Source organism: Heliangelus exortis, chromosome 21 (genome assembly GCF_036169615.1).
Source record: "Heliangelus exortis chromosome 21, bHelExo1.hap1, whole genome shotgun sequence".
Classification (NCBI taxonomy): Eukaryota; Metazoa; Chordata; class Aves; order Apodiformes; family Trochilidae; genus Heliangelus; species Heliangelus exortis.
Genome location: NC_092442.1, coordinates 6,637,198 through 6,653,595, shown reverse-complemented (window position 1 = coordinate 6,653,595; position 16,398 = coordinate 6,637,198). Strand labels below are relative to the sequence as shown.

The 16,398-nt window shown below is 45.7% G+C and overlaps 1 protein-coding gene across 1 annotated transcript in view; it reads left to right on the top strand.

The window, feature by feature from the left end:
- PHF12 (PHD finger protein 12) overlaps positions 1 to 15,584 on the top strand; it is a 32,267-nt gene extending 16,683 nt beyond the window's left edge. Inside the window, exons 4-15 of the mRNA XM_071765367.1 lie at positions 129 to 516; positions 1,051 to 1,171; positions 2,260 to 2,392; positions 3,093 to 3,257; positions 3,912 to 4,073; positions 5,112 to 5,928; positions 7,730 to 7,852; positions 9,227 to 9,370; positions 11,348 to 11,446; positions 11,946 to 12,028; positions 13,693 to 13,831; positions 14,418 to 15,584. Of these exons, the coding sequence (XP_071621468.1) occupies positions 129 to 516; positions 1,051 to 1,171; positions 2,260 to 2,392; positions 3,093 to 3,257; positions 3,912 to 4,073; positions 5,112 to 5,928; positions 7,730 to 7,852; positions 9,227 to 9,370; positions 11,348 to 11,446; positions 11,946 to 12,028; positions 13,693 to 13,831; positions 14,418 to 14,755 (2,712 nt within the window). The 3' untranslated portion in view covers positions 14,756 to 15,584. The remainder of the gene's footprint in view (positions 1 to 128; positions 517 to 1,050; positions 1,172 to 2,259; positions 2,393 to 3,092; positions 3,258 to 3,911; positions 4,074 to 5,111; positions 5,929 to 7,729; positions 7,853 to 9,226; positions 9,371 to 11,347; positions 11,447 to 11,945; positions 12,029 to 13,692; positions 13,832 to 14,417) is intronic.
- The last annotated feature ends 814 nt before the right edge of the window (positions 15,585 to 16,398 follow it).

The window sequence follows — 16,398 nt, the reverse complement described above, 5'->3', positions numbered from 1 at the left end:
GACTTCATTCACAGGAGTAAGTGGCCCAAGCCTTTTCAGATGCTGTTTGTCTTTGATTGCATATTTGTCAAGGTTGATGTGCTTTGTTTGTGGCCTCCATGATAAGCCTGCCTATTCATGTCGTGCAGAAGCGAGAACAGAAGAAAGAGCTGGGGCAGGTAAATGGATTGGTGGACAAATCTGGGAAAAGGACCACCTCCCCCACCAGTGACGCGGACCTGTTGGACAGGTCTAGCAGCAGCATCAGGGCTAATGCGCATGCCAGGATCTTGGAAAGGAGAGCAAGCCGGCCTGGCACTCCCACATCCAATGCCAGCACCGAGACCCCCAACTCAGAGCAGAATGATGTCGATGAGGACATAATTGACGTGGATGATGACTCTGCCATTGCAGAAATGGACTGTGGGCAGCCCCAGCTGAAGCGACCCTTTGAGCTTCTTATTGCTGCTGCCATGGAAAGGAACCCAACGCAGTTCCAGTTGCCGAATGAACTGACCTGCACCACAGCACTTCCAGGTGAGCAGTGGCTTCTCTAGTGTTGATGAAGATGCCCACAGTTGCATAGCCCTCCCATCTTGCCTTTTTTCCCTCTTGACTCCTTGGTAGTTGTGGCTCCAGTGATGCTCACTGTTGAAAGCAGAGGGTACAGATGTACTCCTGGTCCTCCTCCAGCTGTCCAACAGCAGGTGGCCTTTCAGATGTGAGCTGTGGGGACACTGCTGCTACACACCATGCCTCCATCAGCACTTTTCGTAGAGGCTTGCTGTTGACACCTTAGATCATCAGTCTGAAGAAAAAAATTCCAGTTGCCAACATACTTGATTTTGATTTATGGTACAGCAATCTAGTAACACACCAATAGCCTCCTGTATAGGCTGTCACTGAGATGAAGAAGTATAAAATATGTCTGCCTTTAAAAACAGCCTCTGCCACTTAAGCCTAGATTCAGTGGCTGACAGGGGTTCCTTAAGCAGCTCTCTACCTTTTGTTTGCCTCTGTCTGAGATGATTTCATGTCGGTAACCTGGAGCCTTTTAAAATTTACTTTCAGGTACTAGTAAGAGGAGGAGGAAGGAAGAAACCACAGGAAAGAATGTCAAGAAAGCACAACACGAGTTAGACCACAACGGTTTGGTTCCCTTGCCCGTGAAAGTCTGCTTCACATGCAACAGGTACTTGACTCTTCCAAGGATGCTGTTCAGTGTAGCTGCACCCTCCACAGGAATAAAGTTCTTGCTGAAATGAGTAGATGATCTGACCCCTTTTCCAGTCTCCTTCATTACTTACAGTCCTCTAAACAAATTGGAGAATGATCATCTTTGCTAAATAACAGATGTTTAACTGTGGCAAGCGCAGGTGTAGCTTCTGCAGCCTTGTATGTCTGTAGAAGGTTTAAAAATGTAGCCTGAAGAGAGTGAGCTATCTTGTCCTCACTGTTTTTCTACTAAGAAAAATTTTGAAGTGATGGTGGTTTAGAAAACAGAGTTGTTTATTTATGGTTCATGAAGGAAGTATGTGAGGAGGTGACCTTTAGGAAATAGAAATCTACTGAGATATAAGCCCAAGGCAAATAAGGAAAATTGTGCTGAAATAGTAAATCTCAAAACTAGTACAAAATACTGCTGATTTTTACAACTGCATAAAGAAATGCACAGATAAAAATCCCAGTTCAAAATGTCAGTGAAAATGAAAAGCTTTATTTTGGGAACCCAGTTAAAGTGAGTTTTTGAAATTGGACTGGTGACTTAAGTGGGCTTCTGTGGAGAGGAGCTGATGACTTTCATAGAGCAAAGGCCTCTTGAAAGCCTAGGGAATTGTATATAGTGGCATTCTAGAGCCTTAGACTTGTTTTCAGAATATCTTGTAGTAAAAGTCCCAACTTCACACAAGATACATCTGAGCAAAATTGTGATAACCTAAATCACAAGGTTATGAAGGTTAATCATAAGATTAAGAACTAATGCACAAGGACAGCTTGAAAAGTTTCTAATACGAATCTGACAGGTGCTTAAAGCTTTCCAGCAAGGGCCTCTCTTCCTGCCAGAGGACCTTGTCTACACTGAGAAACCCTTGTGTGCATGGGCAAATCCTTTTGCCTTGAGTGGGTCTTGTGGAAGGAGCATAATTTTAGATGCAAAGTAACATGATGTAGGGAAATTGGTGGGGAAAAATAAGCTAAAGTAGTTAGCTGAGCTTGCCTGCTTGTTCAGTTAAACTCTATATTCTGCCTGGGAAATAAGATGTGGCTCTCTCATTGTAGGAGTTGCAGAGTGGCACCTCTAATCCAGTGTGATTATTGCCCACTCCTGTTCCACATGGATTGTCTGGAGCCACCGCTTACTGCCATGCCTCTGGGTAGATGGATGTGCCCAAATCACATAGAACACGTGGTGGTAAGCAGGACTATGATTGCAGTATGGTAACCGGATGCTGGAGTGGAACCTGGCAGGTCCATTAAAGGACAAAGTACAACAAATGTAAAACAGCTTCTGAGCTCTTACTGCTCCCTGTAACGCTTGTAAAGCTCCTGCTGCAAGCAACGCACTCTCCAAAGGAATATGATGCTGCTATCTGCAATAAAATATAAAGATGGGGGAACTCCTTCCTGTAACTGAAGCTGACAGCTCAGATTGTGGCTCACTGACAGCTTGTCTAGTTTTCAGACTGGACTCCTTAAGATCTAGATGAGCTTCCAGAACTGTGATACAAAGCAGCACAGTGCTACAAATAGGGGAAGTAATTCTTTGCATGCTTAACCCAAAAAAACTTTTCATTCCAAGAGGGAGTTTTCATTTGTGGAAAAGCTGTGTACTTGAGACTAAATACTCAGGAAACAGGGGGCTGAAACAAAGGCCATGTGCCCAGACAAACTGCTTCTGAGAGCATTGGTGCTGCTTAGTTGGCCTCTAAATGGTTTTCTGTTCATCTACAGCAATGTGCCCTTTATCAGAAATGGTTAGTGCTGCAGGAAACAAATAGTCTAAAGCTGAGCTGATGCTGTACTGCCAGTGCTACAAGGCGTTATGAAAGTCTTAGGGTACATTAGAGTGACCTGCAGATCCCTAACTCCTGTGGCATTATCTGATCACCCAGCTGAACCAGAAGAACTTGACCCTGAGTAATCGGTGCCGAGTATTTGACCGGTTCCAGGACACCATTTCTCAGCATGTTGTCAAAGTGGATTTCTTAAACCGAATCCATAAGAAATATCCTCCGAATCGCAGAGTTCTCCAATCAGTAAAGAGAAAAGGTTTGAAGGTATGTGTCAACAAGTAGGTGTTGGTGAAAATCCCCGTGTATGTATTCCAGTTTGGAAGGGAAGCCAGCAGGCCCCGTAGGGATAACCTCTTGGGGCAGCAGGAAGAGGGTGGGGTCTGAAAGAATGTGTTGGTGAGAGGTCTGGGAGTAAGCAGTTACTTTTCACTAGGTCTAGGATTAAAGAAGCTCTTTTGTAAGGCTCAGCTGTTGTAAGGCTGTTGTAAGGCTCAGCTGTTAGAAATCTAGCTCAAGCATGGAAAGTACACAGCAAAACCTCCTGAGGTTGGACCTATGGTTGTAATCAGGGCAGTCGTATGTTCTGTGTTAAACCCTGAATGCTGTTTGCTGCCAGATGCCTGAAAAATGCCATTGCAGGTTTCCCTTCTTGCTTGGCCTTTTTTGCAGGACTTCTTTTATGCCGTAGCCACCACATTGTGCTGAAGTCATGCCTGACCTAAGGGAATGAAACTTCATTTCAGTGTAGCTGCATCAATTTAAAGTTCTCAGTCCTCGAAACTTCTAATGTATTGTCTGCAGGGGTCCTTTGGGTCAGGAAGCAGCAAACACGAAGCGTAGTGTTGGTTAGGCACTTTCTTTAACTAGTCATTCTTGAGTAATTGTTCTCATGTGTGATTTTCTTTCTCTACAATGTAGGTTCCTGATGCTATAAAGTCCCAATACCGGCTTCCACCCCCGTTACTTACGCCTGCAGCAATTAGAGATGGCGAGCTGATCTGTAACGGGATCCCTGAGGAACCCTTGCAGAAGCACCTTTTGAACACTGAGCACTTAGCCAGCCAGACAGAACAACAGGAGGTAAATGAAGTCAAATGCTTGGACTCTGTAGTTGCTTTGGTACAAAGATCCTCTTCCATTTCAGTCATGATCAGAACAGTTGTCTAGGAAACCAGTCTCAAAATCATGTCTGAAGGTGATAGCTTGTCTTGTCTCTGACACCCTTGCCCATTAAAACTTTTGGCTTTCTAGGTAAAATGCAAAACTCCTCATTTGACACTTCAGGGAAGTGGTGAAATAGTCTTCTGGCCTTAAAAATGGAGTCGAGGGCTTTTGTCTAGATGTCATTTTTATTTCCTTTGATTATGTAAGGCTGCTCTCTGACATGTTTATTTGTACAACGTGTCATCACTGGGCAGCTTTTTATTGCTGATAGAATTGGACTTTTAAATCAAGGTCAAATGAGTGTTTTAAATTTGTATGAAACTTCTTGCCAGATTCCACAATGCAAAGGCATGTTGCCTTGCAGTCAGTCATATAGCGAGTCCTTCTGGGTTTTTCTCTGTGACCAGGTGCACATTCAGCAAGGAGCCTAAAACTTCAAATAAAACTTCTGGTCTTCCTCTACCTTGTGCAAAATAAAAGGTGCTTTGTCAGGTGACTCTCTAATAGTGTGAGGCAGATCAGCATTTCTTTCCAGCATGTCATAGAGTAAATTGTAGGATTTGGTCTGGATAGAAGCCTGGATTAGTGAAAGATGTGTTTGTTTGTAACTAGCTGAAGAGTTGCAACACTTAACAGGTGAAGTGAAGGAAAAGTTTGGGAGTGAGGAAGTGCACCTGCTGCCTTCTCCCTCCTTTAATCTCAGCTCCACTGTGAACTGTCTCCAACATGGAGATCAACCTAATTTTGGTTGCACTTTTGTACTTCTGGACAAAGTTTTCTCCTGATTCTAGATGAGCATCAGAGCAGATGGTGTAGTTCCAGGCTGCGTCAGAGCGGTCAGCAGCACAGTGAGGCAGCTGAATTTCTTCCAGCTGGGTGAAGGATGGAGTAACTGTTGAGGTTTGGAGCGCTGTCTGCCCCTGGAGCTAACCTGCACTTTCTTCTTCCTCCCAGTGGCTCTGTAGTGTTGTTGCACTCCAATGCAGCATATTGAAACATTTATCTGCTAAGCAGATGACTTCGCTATGGGACTCTGAACAAACAGAGAAGGCTGATATTAAGCCTGTTATTGTGGCAGACGGCTCACTCGCCAACCCTTACCAGGCAGCTGACAAGGCACCCACACCTTCCCTCTATTCCATGTCATCCTGCACCTCAGGGATTACCACACAGAATTCCTTGAGCTCCTCACAATCCCAGCAGACTTTGTCACAGGAAGATGTCAACTGCAGCTCTTGTATAGATAAATCCAAGAAAGTGTCTTCTTGCGGGACTTCGAACGGGCCGACAGCCTCTGACATTAAAGTAAATGGTCCTCATTTCTATGGTGTTTCATCCGAATCTTCAGCACAGTTGACTGACTCCCAGAGACTAATGGGATCTGGGAACACGATACCTGTTTTGTCTCATCGGCAAACGTGGCCTCGGCCCCTCACCCCCCCAGCAACTTGTGGACTTCTGAATCACACCGTTGGAACTATTGTCAAAACAGAGAACGTAGCAGGGCCTGTTTCTTGTGCACAAAGGGGTTCTGTGCCAGTCACGAGTATGTCCTCATCCATATCAAGCTCCTGTGCCAGCCTGGAGACCACCAGCACTTTGCAAAGAAAGAATGTGCAGACACAGATCGGACCCCCGCTGACAGCAGACCTGCGATCGATGGGTTCTCCTCTGGCTGCCACCAGGGCTCTCACCCCTCCGCAGGCTGCAGGAGATGGCATCTCTGCTGTTGGGTCCACAAACAGATTCTGTTCACCAGCACCACCTTCAGGTATGTGCCCAACAGCTGATCTTGGCCCCCTGGGGCTGAGAAAGCGAAATATTCTTTTGAACCTCAGGGCTTCAGCAGTGTGCCCTCATTTACCTGGGAACTGGGATGTCTGTGGAGAGCTAGGAGAAGTTTCTTAAGTCTCATCTGTCTTAGGGCCCTTCATGGGAGCCACGGGATATATTTTTTGTTATCTGCCTATACCTGAGAGGGGAGCTCTGTTCTGAGAACCGGGATTGTAGATGAGTTTGATTCTGGAAAGCAACAGTACTTGTGAATTTAAAAAGTCTTCAGCTGCACAGCCTTGACGTTGGAGAAGTGAGGACTAGGGCAGCTGTAGTGTGCTTTGTCTGTTGTCTGCTAGGCTGTTCATACAGGGGAGTTATGGACAAGATAAATCATCTCTGTCCTGAGTTGCACCCAGAAGCCTTGCTATTAAAGTCTAAATACCTATTCTTCAGTAAAAACCCATAAAATCTAAGATGTTAAAAGACATTGAAGTCAGAGTAACTGCCCGTAACTCGTATTTAGCTAGAATAAGCTTTCGCTTGGACCATTTACCTTCTCCCTCACTCCATACCAGCTCAACACTCAAATTATTAAACCTTTTGTGCAGGCTGGGTTGAAGCAGTCACTGAGAAGTGCTTGACAGAGCTGTCTGTCACTTCTCTTGCAGTTCCTAGCTGCTCAGTGGCAGGATGGCATTGAGTGGTTCAGATCTGGTGATTGCAGTCAACAGAGGCAATGCCTTTTTATTATTTTTTTTTATTATTCCTTAATGAGCATTACCTCATATTTGAAAGTAGTCCCCAGAGTACTTGGCCTCCTTGCTTATGGATGAACAAACTTGGTTACTCTGAGGCTGCTGGTTTGACTGTGCCCTGATGAGAAATGCAGTGCTGGGAGAGGTTTTGTTAGTGGAAATGAGACCATACTATAGAAAACTACTTGCTTGTGGTTTGAAGAGCACTGCAAACCCTACATAATTTTGCAGTTGCTTAAGATGTTAAATAATTGCTTTTGGCACAAAACTCATGTTCTACAAAATGTGGATTAAAGCATCATTTTACAGCAGTGTCTCTTGGGAAAGGTGTAAATATTTAGACTTTCCATCTAACACAATGCAGATATATAACATATCGTAAATTACAGTGTGCAAATTTTGTTATTGAGTACAAAAATACTTATCATTCAAGGACTTATATTTTACTTTACCCTAAGTTTCAGGCTTATGGTTGTTCTACTTCTAAGCAAACTAACTGGAGAAGATCTGGTATCAGCAGCGCATTAAGGGATTTCTGTTTTCTGGCATTTGCTGTGGCATCTTTCAGTTGCAGGGTCGCTGCTAAAGCAGTAGAATTTTATTTTGTAAATAATAAAATTACTTATGACTGTCACAATCTTCCTAGACAGTGAACTGCACCCCAGACTTGTCACCAGGGTTAGGAAGCTCTTGGGGACTTGTTGCTCCTCTTTCCAGCCCCTGCAGTGTGACACCACTTAGTCTGTCATTGCTGCTCCTTCAGCTGGGGAGTAGGAGCTGGATTATAAAGGTACAGAATTCCTCCCACAGCTGGAGGTGAGCAGCAGAAGCTGGCAGTTGGCTCTGTGCAGGAGGCACACACTGGTCCTTCTGTGAGGGAAAGGAAACTCATGGACTCTAATTCAGGCCTTTTTCAAAGCATGACTGTAAGCAAAATTAGTCATTCTGAACAGCTTGGAAACGGAGTGCAGCCAGAGGGCTGGGTGCATGTCTCATGGACGTCACAGTGACATATCTTCTCTGCACCATCTTTCCCTGTAGATGGTAAGGTCAGTCCCAGCACCTTATCCATAGGAAGCGCTTTAACTCTACCCTCATCGCTCACTTCGAACTCTGCAGCTATGTTGGACCTCACCAGTTCTCTGAAAGCGTTCGTGGACGGGGGTGAGTATTTCCTTCATTGTCAGTCTCTACTAGCCCTGTGTGTTTGCTCCCCTCCAGCACTGGTCTCTGCTTGAGGAGAAGTTCCAGAGATAAGGAAAGGTTGCAGTCAGGTGAGGGTGGGGCTGGCTATACATTACCTTAAATATGTCACATGCTTCCCTACTTGTAGCGTTGCCAAGGCAGCAAAGCCAATGAAGTGTTTCTGCCTGAAGCTTTTCTGGGGAACAATCACAAAGCTATTGCAGGATCACAAAGCTATTGCATGGGCTGCTTTCCAGGTAGAATTCACATGCAGAAACCTGCAGCCCTGCCATGTTGTGGTGCTCACTGCAATCCAAAGCTGTTCCTGGCAGGCGGGAAGTCCAGCAACAATAGATCTTGCAGTCAAGATGTCACCTGAGTTGTGATGCTCTAATGGGTCAGTTAGTTTTCTGATTTATTTCTGCTTCTGTTGGTTTTCTCCTAGGCTGCCTCTTTTTCTTTATTATTTTCCTTTTGTTGCACTTGGCAAGAAATGCCAAACCTTAGTAGAGCCACTTCAGGAGGAGGTGGAGGTTGCTGAACAACAATCACCAGTAGTGCAGCAAGGCTGTTGCTAGAGACATCTGCATCTGAAGAACAGCCTTTCTGGCATTGCCAGTGTGGCCCTGCTTTCTTGGGTGAACCCTGACTTCCCTGCCAGTCCATGCTCTACCTCTCTACTATCAGGAAAGGCTGTTAGAGCTCTGCTTCTTCTGCTTGCCATTTTAACAGTTGCTGAGATGGAGAAAGCTCTTGCAAGAAGGGGTTAGCCAGTCTGCTTGTTGCCAGAAAGCAGGCCTCTGTAGGGCTTTACAAATATAAATACCTCAAAGCTATCAGCAACAGATCTGTTCTAAAGCTTGTTAATAATGTTGTCAGAATTGCCCTTTGTTGTTTCATTGACCCTGCAATGAAAGCACATGACTCGAGAATGAGCCTGTATCAGCTTCAAAGGTGGTTACTGCTTTCCTCTGTAATGTAGGGTTAGACTTTAACTAGATAATGGAGCTTCACACCAAGTACCCAGCCTGCCATATCCACCTCTGCAGACCTGTTGATTCTGAACCAAAATGGCAGATTTTCAACTTACTGGTCTTTGTTCCCCTAAATTTTGACTTTCTGCCTCACTTATAGCTCTGGGGCCACCATTGGTGCTCTCCTCCCATGCTGCTCACAGGAGATGATATAAAATAATAGATCACCCCTGTTTAAGATTCTTGATATTGCAACATTTTTCAAGTCTCTGCTGTTGAAGCAAATGGCAAGTTTGAAAGTGGGACAGTTAAATCCACTGCAGCTCAGATTGCACCCTTTCCATGAATAACTCACTAATTGCTTTTTGTTTATTAACAGAGATTGAGATAAATATGCTGGATGAGCAGCTGATCAAGTTTCTGGCCTTGCAGAGAATACATCAGCTCTTTCCTTCCAAAGCTCAGTCTCTAGTGAGCAGTGTCAGTTCCCATCAGCAATCTCCTGTGGGAAACCACACTGAAGGTAAGAGCAGCCCCAGAATAGTTGGGTTTATGTTGATCTGTAGCTTTTTGGCACTCCCTTGCCTATTCATTGAAGATCTCCCTCTTCTTCTAGTGTGTCTGTTGCTGCCTTTCACATTTCTTTCCTCTCTCCTACTCTGGATACCCAATGGCCAGACACTCCTTTAGGTCCCTCTAATAAAAATTTTACAAATTACAGCAATGAAAACATTTTCTGCTGGAAATCTTTAGTGAAGTTGTGGGATTTTTTTCATATAATAAGCAAGAGTCGGGAAGGTTTAGCTGTTTGTTGGGTTTTCTTTGTCCTCAACTTTGAGATGGGCAAGAGAAATATGTGAACTCCTGCTCTCTATTTCTGGAAAAGTTGCTTGTAAGACTAGTACATGAACAGTGGGAACTGGGCCACAGAATATATGTGTGACGTTGAGAATAATGTCACTGTCAAGCTGAAACACTAAATGTGACTGATGCAAATAATGGAAAACAACCCTCATTTCTATTGGAAATCTCCAGATTCCAGAGTTCTGGATTGGCTTTGTTTGTGGTTGTGGTTACCCGCACACCAACACCTAAAGCTGCAGGAGAAAGGCTTCATGTTCCTCTGCATGCTGCCAGCCCATTTAATCCTCTTTCAAGCACCAGCTGGGCAGCCTTGTGCTGGGAGCAGGTTTCTGCTCCCATTCTGCTAGGGCTTGGGGGTAAATGTCCAAGATAAGACCTTTAGAAGCCTGCTAGCAGTCAGTAACCTTCTGAAACTGCTTGCCTGCTGTAGCATCACAGCATTCTCCAAATGCTTTGTCAATCTTCTTCTGAAGACTGCTGTAGGGCACAGCACCAGGCTGTGAGATGAGCTGCATTCCTGTGCTGGTCGACAGACCAGTTCTGGAAATTCTTCAGCAGCCTGCCTTTCAGAAGGCAGATTGATGCTGTCTTAACCCATTACCATTTTGAGGCAGGAAGGAGGCATCCAGCTGACTGTTTAGCATTGCTGATGAATTTTAGGTCCAAAGCCTTTAGTGAGCCCTGTTGAGCCATATAGTCAGAAGGACTTGTGCAGGGCAGCTGGGCAGAGGTGGTAACATGGATGCTCAGCTGGATTGAGTGCTGCACATCCAGGGTTGCCACTTGGTGTGGCTGATGTTCTTGACATAGGTCGCTCTGCAAACAATCTCTTGTAATCCTCACCTTCTGTTCCTTGATTTTGCACTCTTGGTGTAAAACTGTCATGGAGATGCAGTATCAGGAGGGGCCTAAACTCTGCCTTAAAGGGGGCTTATCCCTTAAAAACAGCTGCTGAAATCCTGGCGAGGCCTGTGTGGTCCAGAGTTTGATGTCTGTTCCAAAGGAGATGGTTTTCTGTCCAGTTGATGTGGGCATGTGAGGATGTTTGATTTGAGCTTGGCTGCCAGGGAGCTGATCTGCCAGCTCAGCCCTGGAGCAGCCATTGTCCAGTGTGCCATAGGGACCAATCTGAGGGTAAATCCCCTGTTCAGGGAACTGGGGTGGTCAAGTGGTCCCTGGACAAGCCTTCTTCAACCCCTGTGGTTTTTTTCTTGCAGCTTCACTAGAAGTGAGATTGCAGCTGTTAAGTTGGTGAAATTCACCAGTACCTTTTTTGTTTTGTTTTGTTTAAGTGGCACTTTGACAATACTCAGGTCTTTGATTACCTAAAGTGGAAGAGATTAAGAAAGAAGCTAGTGGTAGGAGGCTCATGTTTTCCTCAGTCTGGCTCCATTGTGTACCCTCAGTATTAATGTTCCCCCAGCTGCATGGCTTGTGTGTGGGTTACTGAGCAGTTTTCTCTGATGACTGGCAAAAAAAGATGTTTAATGAACAAACATTTGTCGAGGGTTGAGAACCAGAGTTTAGGCCAAAGCTGACTTCATCTTCCTTAGGATCTGTGCTTTCTGGGGACACGGGGGTCAAGCAGGATTTGTAGCTGATAACATTGTTCAAGTAATTTCATTTTATCTTGCAGCGCAAAGAAAGGAAGTGCAAGCCCGGGCGGTGTTCTATCCTCTGATGGGCTTGGGGGGTGCAGTCAATATGTGCTATCGAACCCTCTACATTGGGACAGGTGAGTAGCTTTTTCCTGCCCTGACCTTTTAGAATCAGGGTGGTGTTATTCCTGAAGAAAACAGTCCTGCACTGGATGCTTGAACTGGGCTTCTTCACTAGCGGTAAAGATGGAAATTTACCCCCCATGCTTGAATCTGTGTGAGGTTGCATCTTTGTAACCTGACTGTCCTGGAGATCAGTGGCTGATGGAGAGAAGAGTTTAGATTTTCTTGCAGGTTTCACATCATTCTCCTTGTATTTTCCCGGTGCTCTGGGTAGAACCGGTAACTGTGAAATGCTCTTCAGCCTTCATGGAGCTGTTTGCCTTCCCTTCCCCCACTGAAACTTTGTTCTGTGGCTTATCGCAGCATTATTCATGCAGTCCTGGGAGCCTGGACAAAGGCAGTTGCTCCCCTGTTGTTTTGCTAATTGAAGTTTAATTCTGTCTGTTGTTCTCTGCTGCCTGACAGTTTTTTTTCTGAAATGAACTGAAAATGTTTTGTCCTCCCCATTGACAGGAGCTGATATGGATGTGTGCCTTACAAGCTATGGTCACTGTAACTATGTGTCTGGCAAACATGCCTGCATATTCTACGATGAGGTGAGTGCTTGAGTGTTGTGGGGTTTTTTTTAAGTATATTTTTATTATTTGGCATGCATGGCAGTGGGAGCTGGAGATGCAGGCAGCAGGTTGTCTTTGTGTGGTGCTCCTTTGTGGACTACAAAGTAGGAGCCAGGGCTGTGAATGGTTTCACTCCAGTGAAGGCTGTGTCAGCGTTTTCTGTCAAACCCTTTTCTGAAGCACAGAGCTCTGCCAGCATGATTTCTCTGAGCTAACTGCCTGTGGACAAAGACTGACCACAAGTAAGCACTGCTACTGCTGGTGGCTAGGGAAAGGAAGAGTCAAAAATGGTTTGATACTTTTTGATCCAGCTGCATTGTTACAAGTTAAACTTTACATGTCAACATGCAGTCTCAGCTGGAGCAGAGCAGGGAACTGCTCTGAGTCTCTTGCTTTCAGGTGTCATGGTGGTGCAAAGTGTTCGTGCCATCATACTCTGTAGAAATTATTTAACTAAAATTTCAGTTAAGCCCTCAACATAAACAGAGGTCTGCAGTTGCTCCTTAACTACAGTCCAGAGATTAGTTTTTTCTTGATGTAAATACACCTTCTGCTAATAGAAGTGCTGCTGGAGATGTTTCTTAGCCTGGAAACAGGCTAAGATAGTGTCTTTTATATCACCATTTGTCAACCAGCTTCTGAAGCAGGATCCAGGATTAACCACAGCCAGCTTTGGCTGTTCCTCCAGTGCACTACGAGCTACAGAACACATTTGGTAATGGGATCCAGACCTTAAATCTGTGTTGAAGCTTCTTCTCACAGTGGTCAGTCCAAAATCAGGCTCTAGGCACTGAACTACTGTACTCCAGCAGGCCTTCTGTGTCTGTGGTGTCTCTAGAGGGAAAATTCCCCTTCCTTAACGCGATCTGCTCTTTCTGCTTCTGGATGTTGGCAGCTTGTGCTTGGCCTTAGTCTCTGCAGCCTCACAGGTTACTCAAAAATTTACTCCCTTATGCATGAGGAGTTTTTGTGACTCAACTAAAGCTCTCTCTTCCCTGAGGGACAAGGTCTTCAGCCCTCAGATGATTCCTGATATCTTCTTCTCTCTGTCAACATCCTCTGCAAAGCTCAGTTGAGCATGAGGCTGCTTGTGTAATGCTGTAATGTCACTGAAATGTCTCCTGGCATTTCAGTGTCTGCAAAAGGCCTGTAAGTCCCAGACAGTCTGTCTCATGGCTGCTGCAGCAGCACACTGGCATCCCTCTTGCCATCTTGTGTCTGCTTTCCAAAGCGCATCTCTGTGCTAGGCACGGGCCTAGTGCTGCATTTGCATCTAGTATCCCCGTTAAAATGGTGTGCTGGCCTTGTGAGAATGGGCTTGAATCCTTGATTGAAGTAGCTTGAATGCCAGTTTCCAAAAGATAATATTGGTCCAACTGCAGTCAGTAGAACTGTTGTCTTTTCAGACCTCCTTTGGCTCTCTTTCCCTGCCGAAAGTTGGCTGTTCTGTGAGCATGAGCCGTGCACAAGGGTTGGGTTGGTGGTCTCTGAAGCTGGACAACATTTTAACTGCTCTTATTTAACCACCAGCAGCAGCAGGGAGAGAGGGGTTGTGTTTCAGTGCTCCAAAGGGGTATGTGGGCAGAAACTCTTCTGACTTGATGTGTCGATTCCCTCCTCTCCCCTTTCTTTTTCTTTTACAGAATACGAAACATTACGAGCTGTTGAACTACAGTGAACATGGGACAACTGTGGACAATGTTCTGTATTCATGTGACTTCTCGGAGAAGATGACGCCCACTCCTCCCAGCAGTATTGTTGCCAAAGTGCAGAGTGTCATAAGTGAGTGATGAGGCAGTGACAGCACCATGTTACACCCCAGGGAGATGTTGGGGGGGGGAGATGGACGGGGGGACAGGAGACTGGTGCAAAGCGGTTCCCTGTTGGTGCCCCTTGTTCTGCAGTGGTTTGTTCAGCTCTTACAAAAGGGAGAGTTTTTTCAGGGGCCTCAGCCTGGGTTGCACAAGACTTTCCTCTGCAGGGAGTGCTCTGCTGTTAGCTCTGCTCCTGCCTCCAGTGCTGGAGTTAAACTCCAGGTTCCTGCCTGATACCAGCTCTGGCTGATGAACTCTGCTTCAGAGCTGAACTGAGAGTTTTCCCAAGCACATCCCAAGCTGGAAACAAGTCACCTGGGCTGTGCTACAGGCATCCCACCCCCGCAGAGATAGCTGCTGCTCTCCACTATGTTTTTAGCTGCCAAAATAGATGTGTAAATGTCTCTGCCAGGGCTGTGGGGATGTTGCTTTTACCCTTTTATTAGCCTAGTGGCTGGAGGATCTTACCCCTGAGGCACCTCAGCAATTGCTCCCATTGATTAAATCAAGCTGAACCCGTCCCACCCGAATCTTACGTTATTTTTCTTTTCCAGAACGACATAAAAGCAGAAAACAAGAAGAGGAGCCGCATGAAGAAGCCGCTGTGATGAATTCACAGGCACAAGGGCAGCATCGGAAACCTTGTAACTGCAAAGCCAGCAGCTCCAGCTTAATCGGGGGCAGCGGGGCTGGCTGGGAGGGGACAGCCCTGCTCCACCACGGCAGTTACATCAAGTTGGGCTGCCTGCAGTTTGTTTTCAGCATTACCGAATTTGCGACCAAACAGCCCAAGGGGGGGGACACTGCCTTAGTACAAGACATGGACTTGGAGGAGAAGCTTTCTCTGAAACCCCACCAGGTGCCCGTGCTGCGGTCCAACTCCGTTCCTTAGGAATTTTAGGAAGAGAGCTTTGGTGTAAGGAAAAGCGCCCTCAGACTCTTGCAATGCAAAAATGTACAAACCGAGGTGGGATTTTTTCTATGTCGGCCCAGAGACTGTTCACACGCCGTTTGCATGAAATATGAAGAACGTTTAACTTTTTTTAATTTTTCTTTTTTGCTCAAGTTTTAGGGGCATTTGCACATATATTTGTACTATACATTTCATTTTAAAAGGAAAACTGCAGTGAGAGCAGGACGCGTCAGAGCGAGGGGCGACCGCTGTCTGACTCGAGGACTCTCTCTGACAGATAGTTCCCATGCAGTTGTAAAATAATCAGAAACTTGTTCTATTTTGTGCCAGTGACAATAGTTTTATATTAAAAGAGAAATACAGTTTTCATACAGCAAATCTATACAATATCATTGTTTTATTTAATGTAAAGAAGCGCTCTTCTTCCCACAGTTATTTTTTCCCATCCCTCCCTGCTATGGTTGCACTACAAGTAGCTACTGTGTATTATGGGCAGTGAGAAACGAGTTCTTTTCCTGGTGTCCATCCTATTTTTATTTCAAATAAGGAAAAGTGTTGGGATTCTGTGTAAATACATCAGTGATGGCATTTTTCAATGTTTTAAAGCTGTGTACAGTGCTACATGTGGTATGACGTTCCTCAAATTGTCTATTGTAGCAGATCGTTTGTCGTAACCTGTCTGTCTCTTTTGTTTATATGCCACCTCCCTGCAGCAGAACAGCTAGTTCCACTGTACATAGTAATTGTAACGTTTTAGACTTTACAGAAACTTTCCTGTATTCTGTATATAAAAAAAAAATACTTCACATTCTGTTTTCTGACTGTCTGTCTTCACTCTTGTCACCACGACCTGGCACTTCCTCAGGAGAGGAGCCTGAGCTGTGGGAAGGGGCTGAGCGAGGATAGTCCAGGATGGGGTCTGGAAGGTTGTGGAAGGGTTTGAGGTGGAAAGGACCATGGGTAGGGACACCTCCAACTAGACCAGGCTGTTCCAAGCCCCATCTAACTTGTTCTTGAACACTGACAGGGATGGGGCAGCCACAGATACTCTGGACAACCTGGTCCAGTGATTCAGCACCCTCATTGCGAAACATTTCTTCCTATTATCTAAATCCCTTTTTCAGTCTAAAGCCATTACCCCTTGTCCTGTCACTCCCTGCCCTTCTAAAAAGTCCCCAGCTTTCCTGGACCCCATTCAGGTACTGGAAGGTGCTTTAAGGTCTCCCTGAAGCTTTCTCCAGGCTGAACATCCTCCACTCTGAGCCAGAGCAAAGCTGTCCAGCCTTTGGAGCATCTTTGTGGCTACTTCTGGACTCACTCCAACAGCTCTGTGTCCTTCTTGGGAGGCTGCAAAACAGGACACAGTGCAGTGGGGGGGAATCTCACTGAGTGAAGTAGAGGGGGACAGTCTCCCCCTCGATCCCCTCACACTGCTTTACGTGCACCCCAGGACACGGTGAGCAGGGATGTATTCTCAAACAGCTCCAATCTTGACCTTGAATGTTTCCAGGTATGAGAGGTGGGATCTTGGCCTGGGGGGGTGGGGAGGGAGGATGCCAGTGCACCTCTCGCCCTCTCCCTTAGGGTAGGGGCTGTGCAGCATCCGCCCTTCCCGGTGCCTG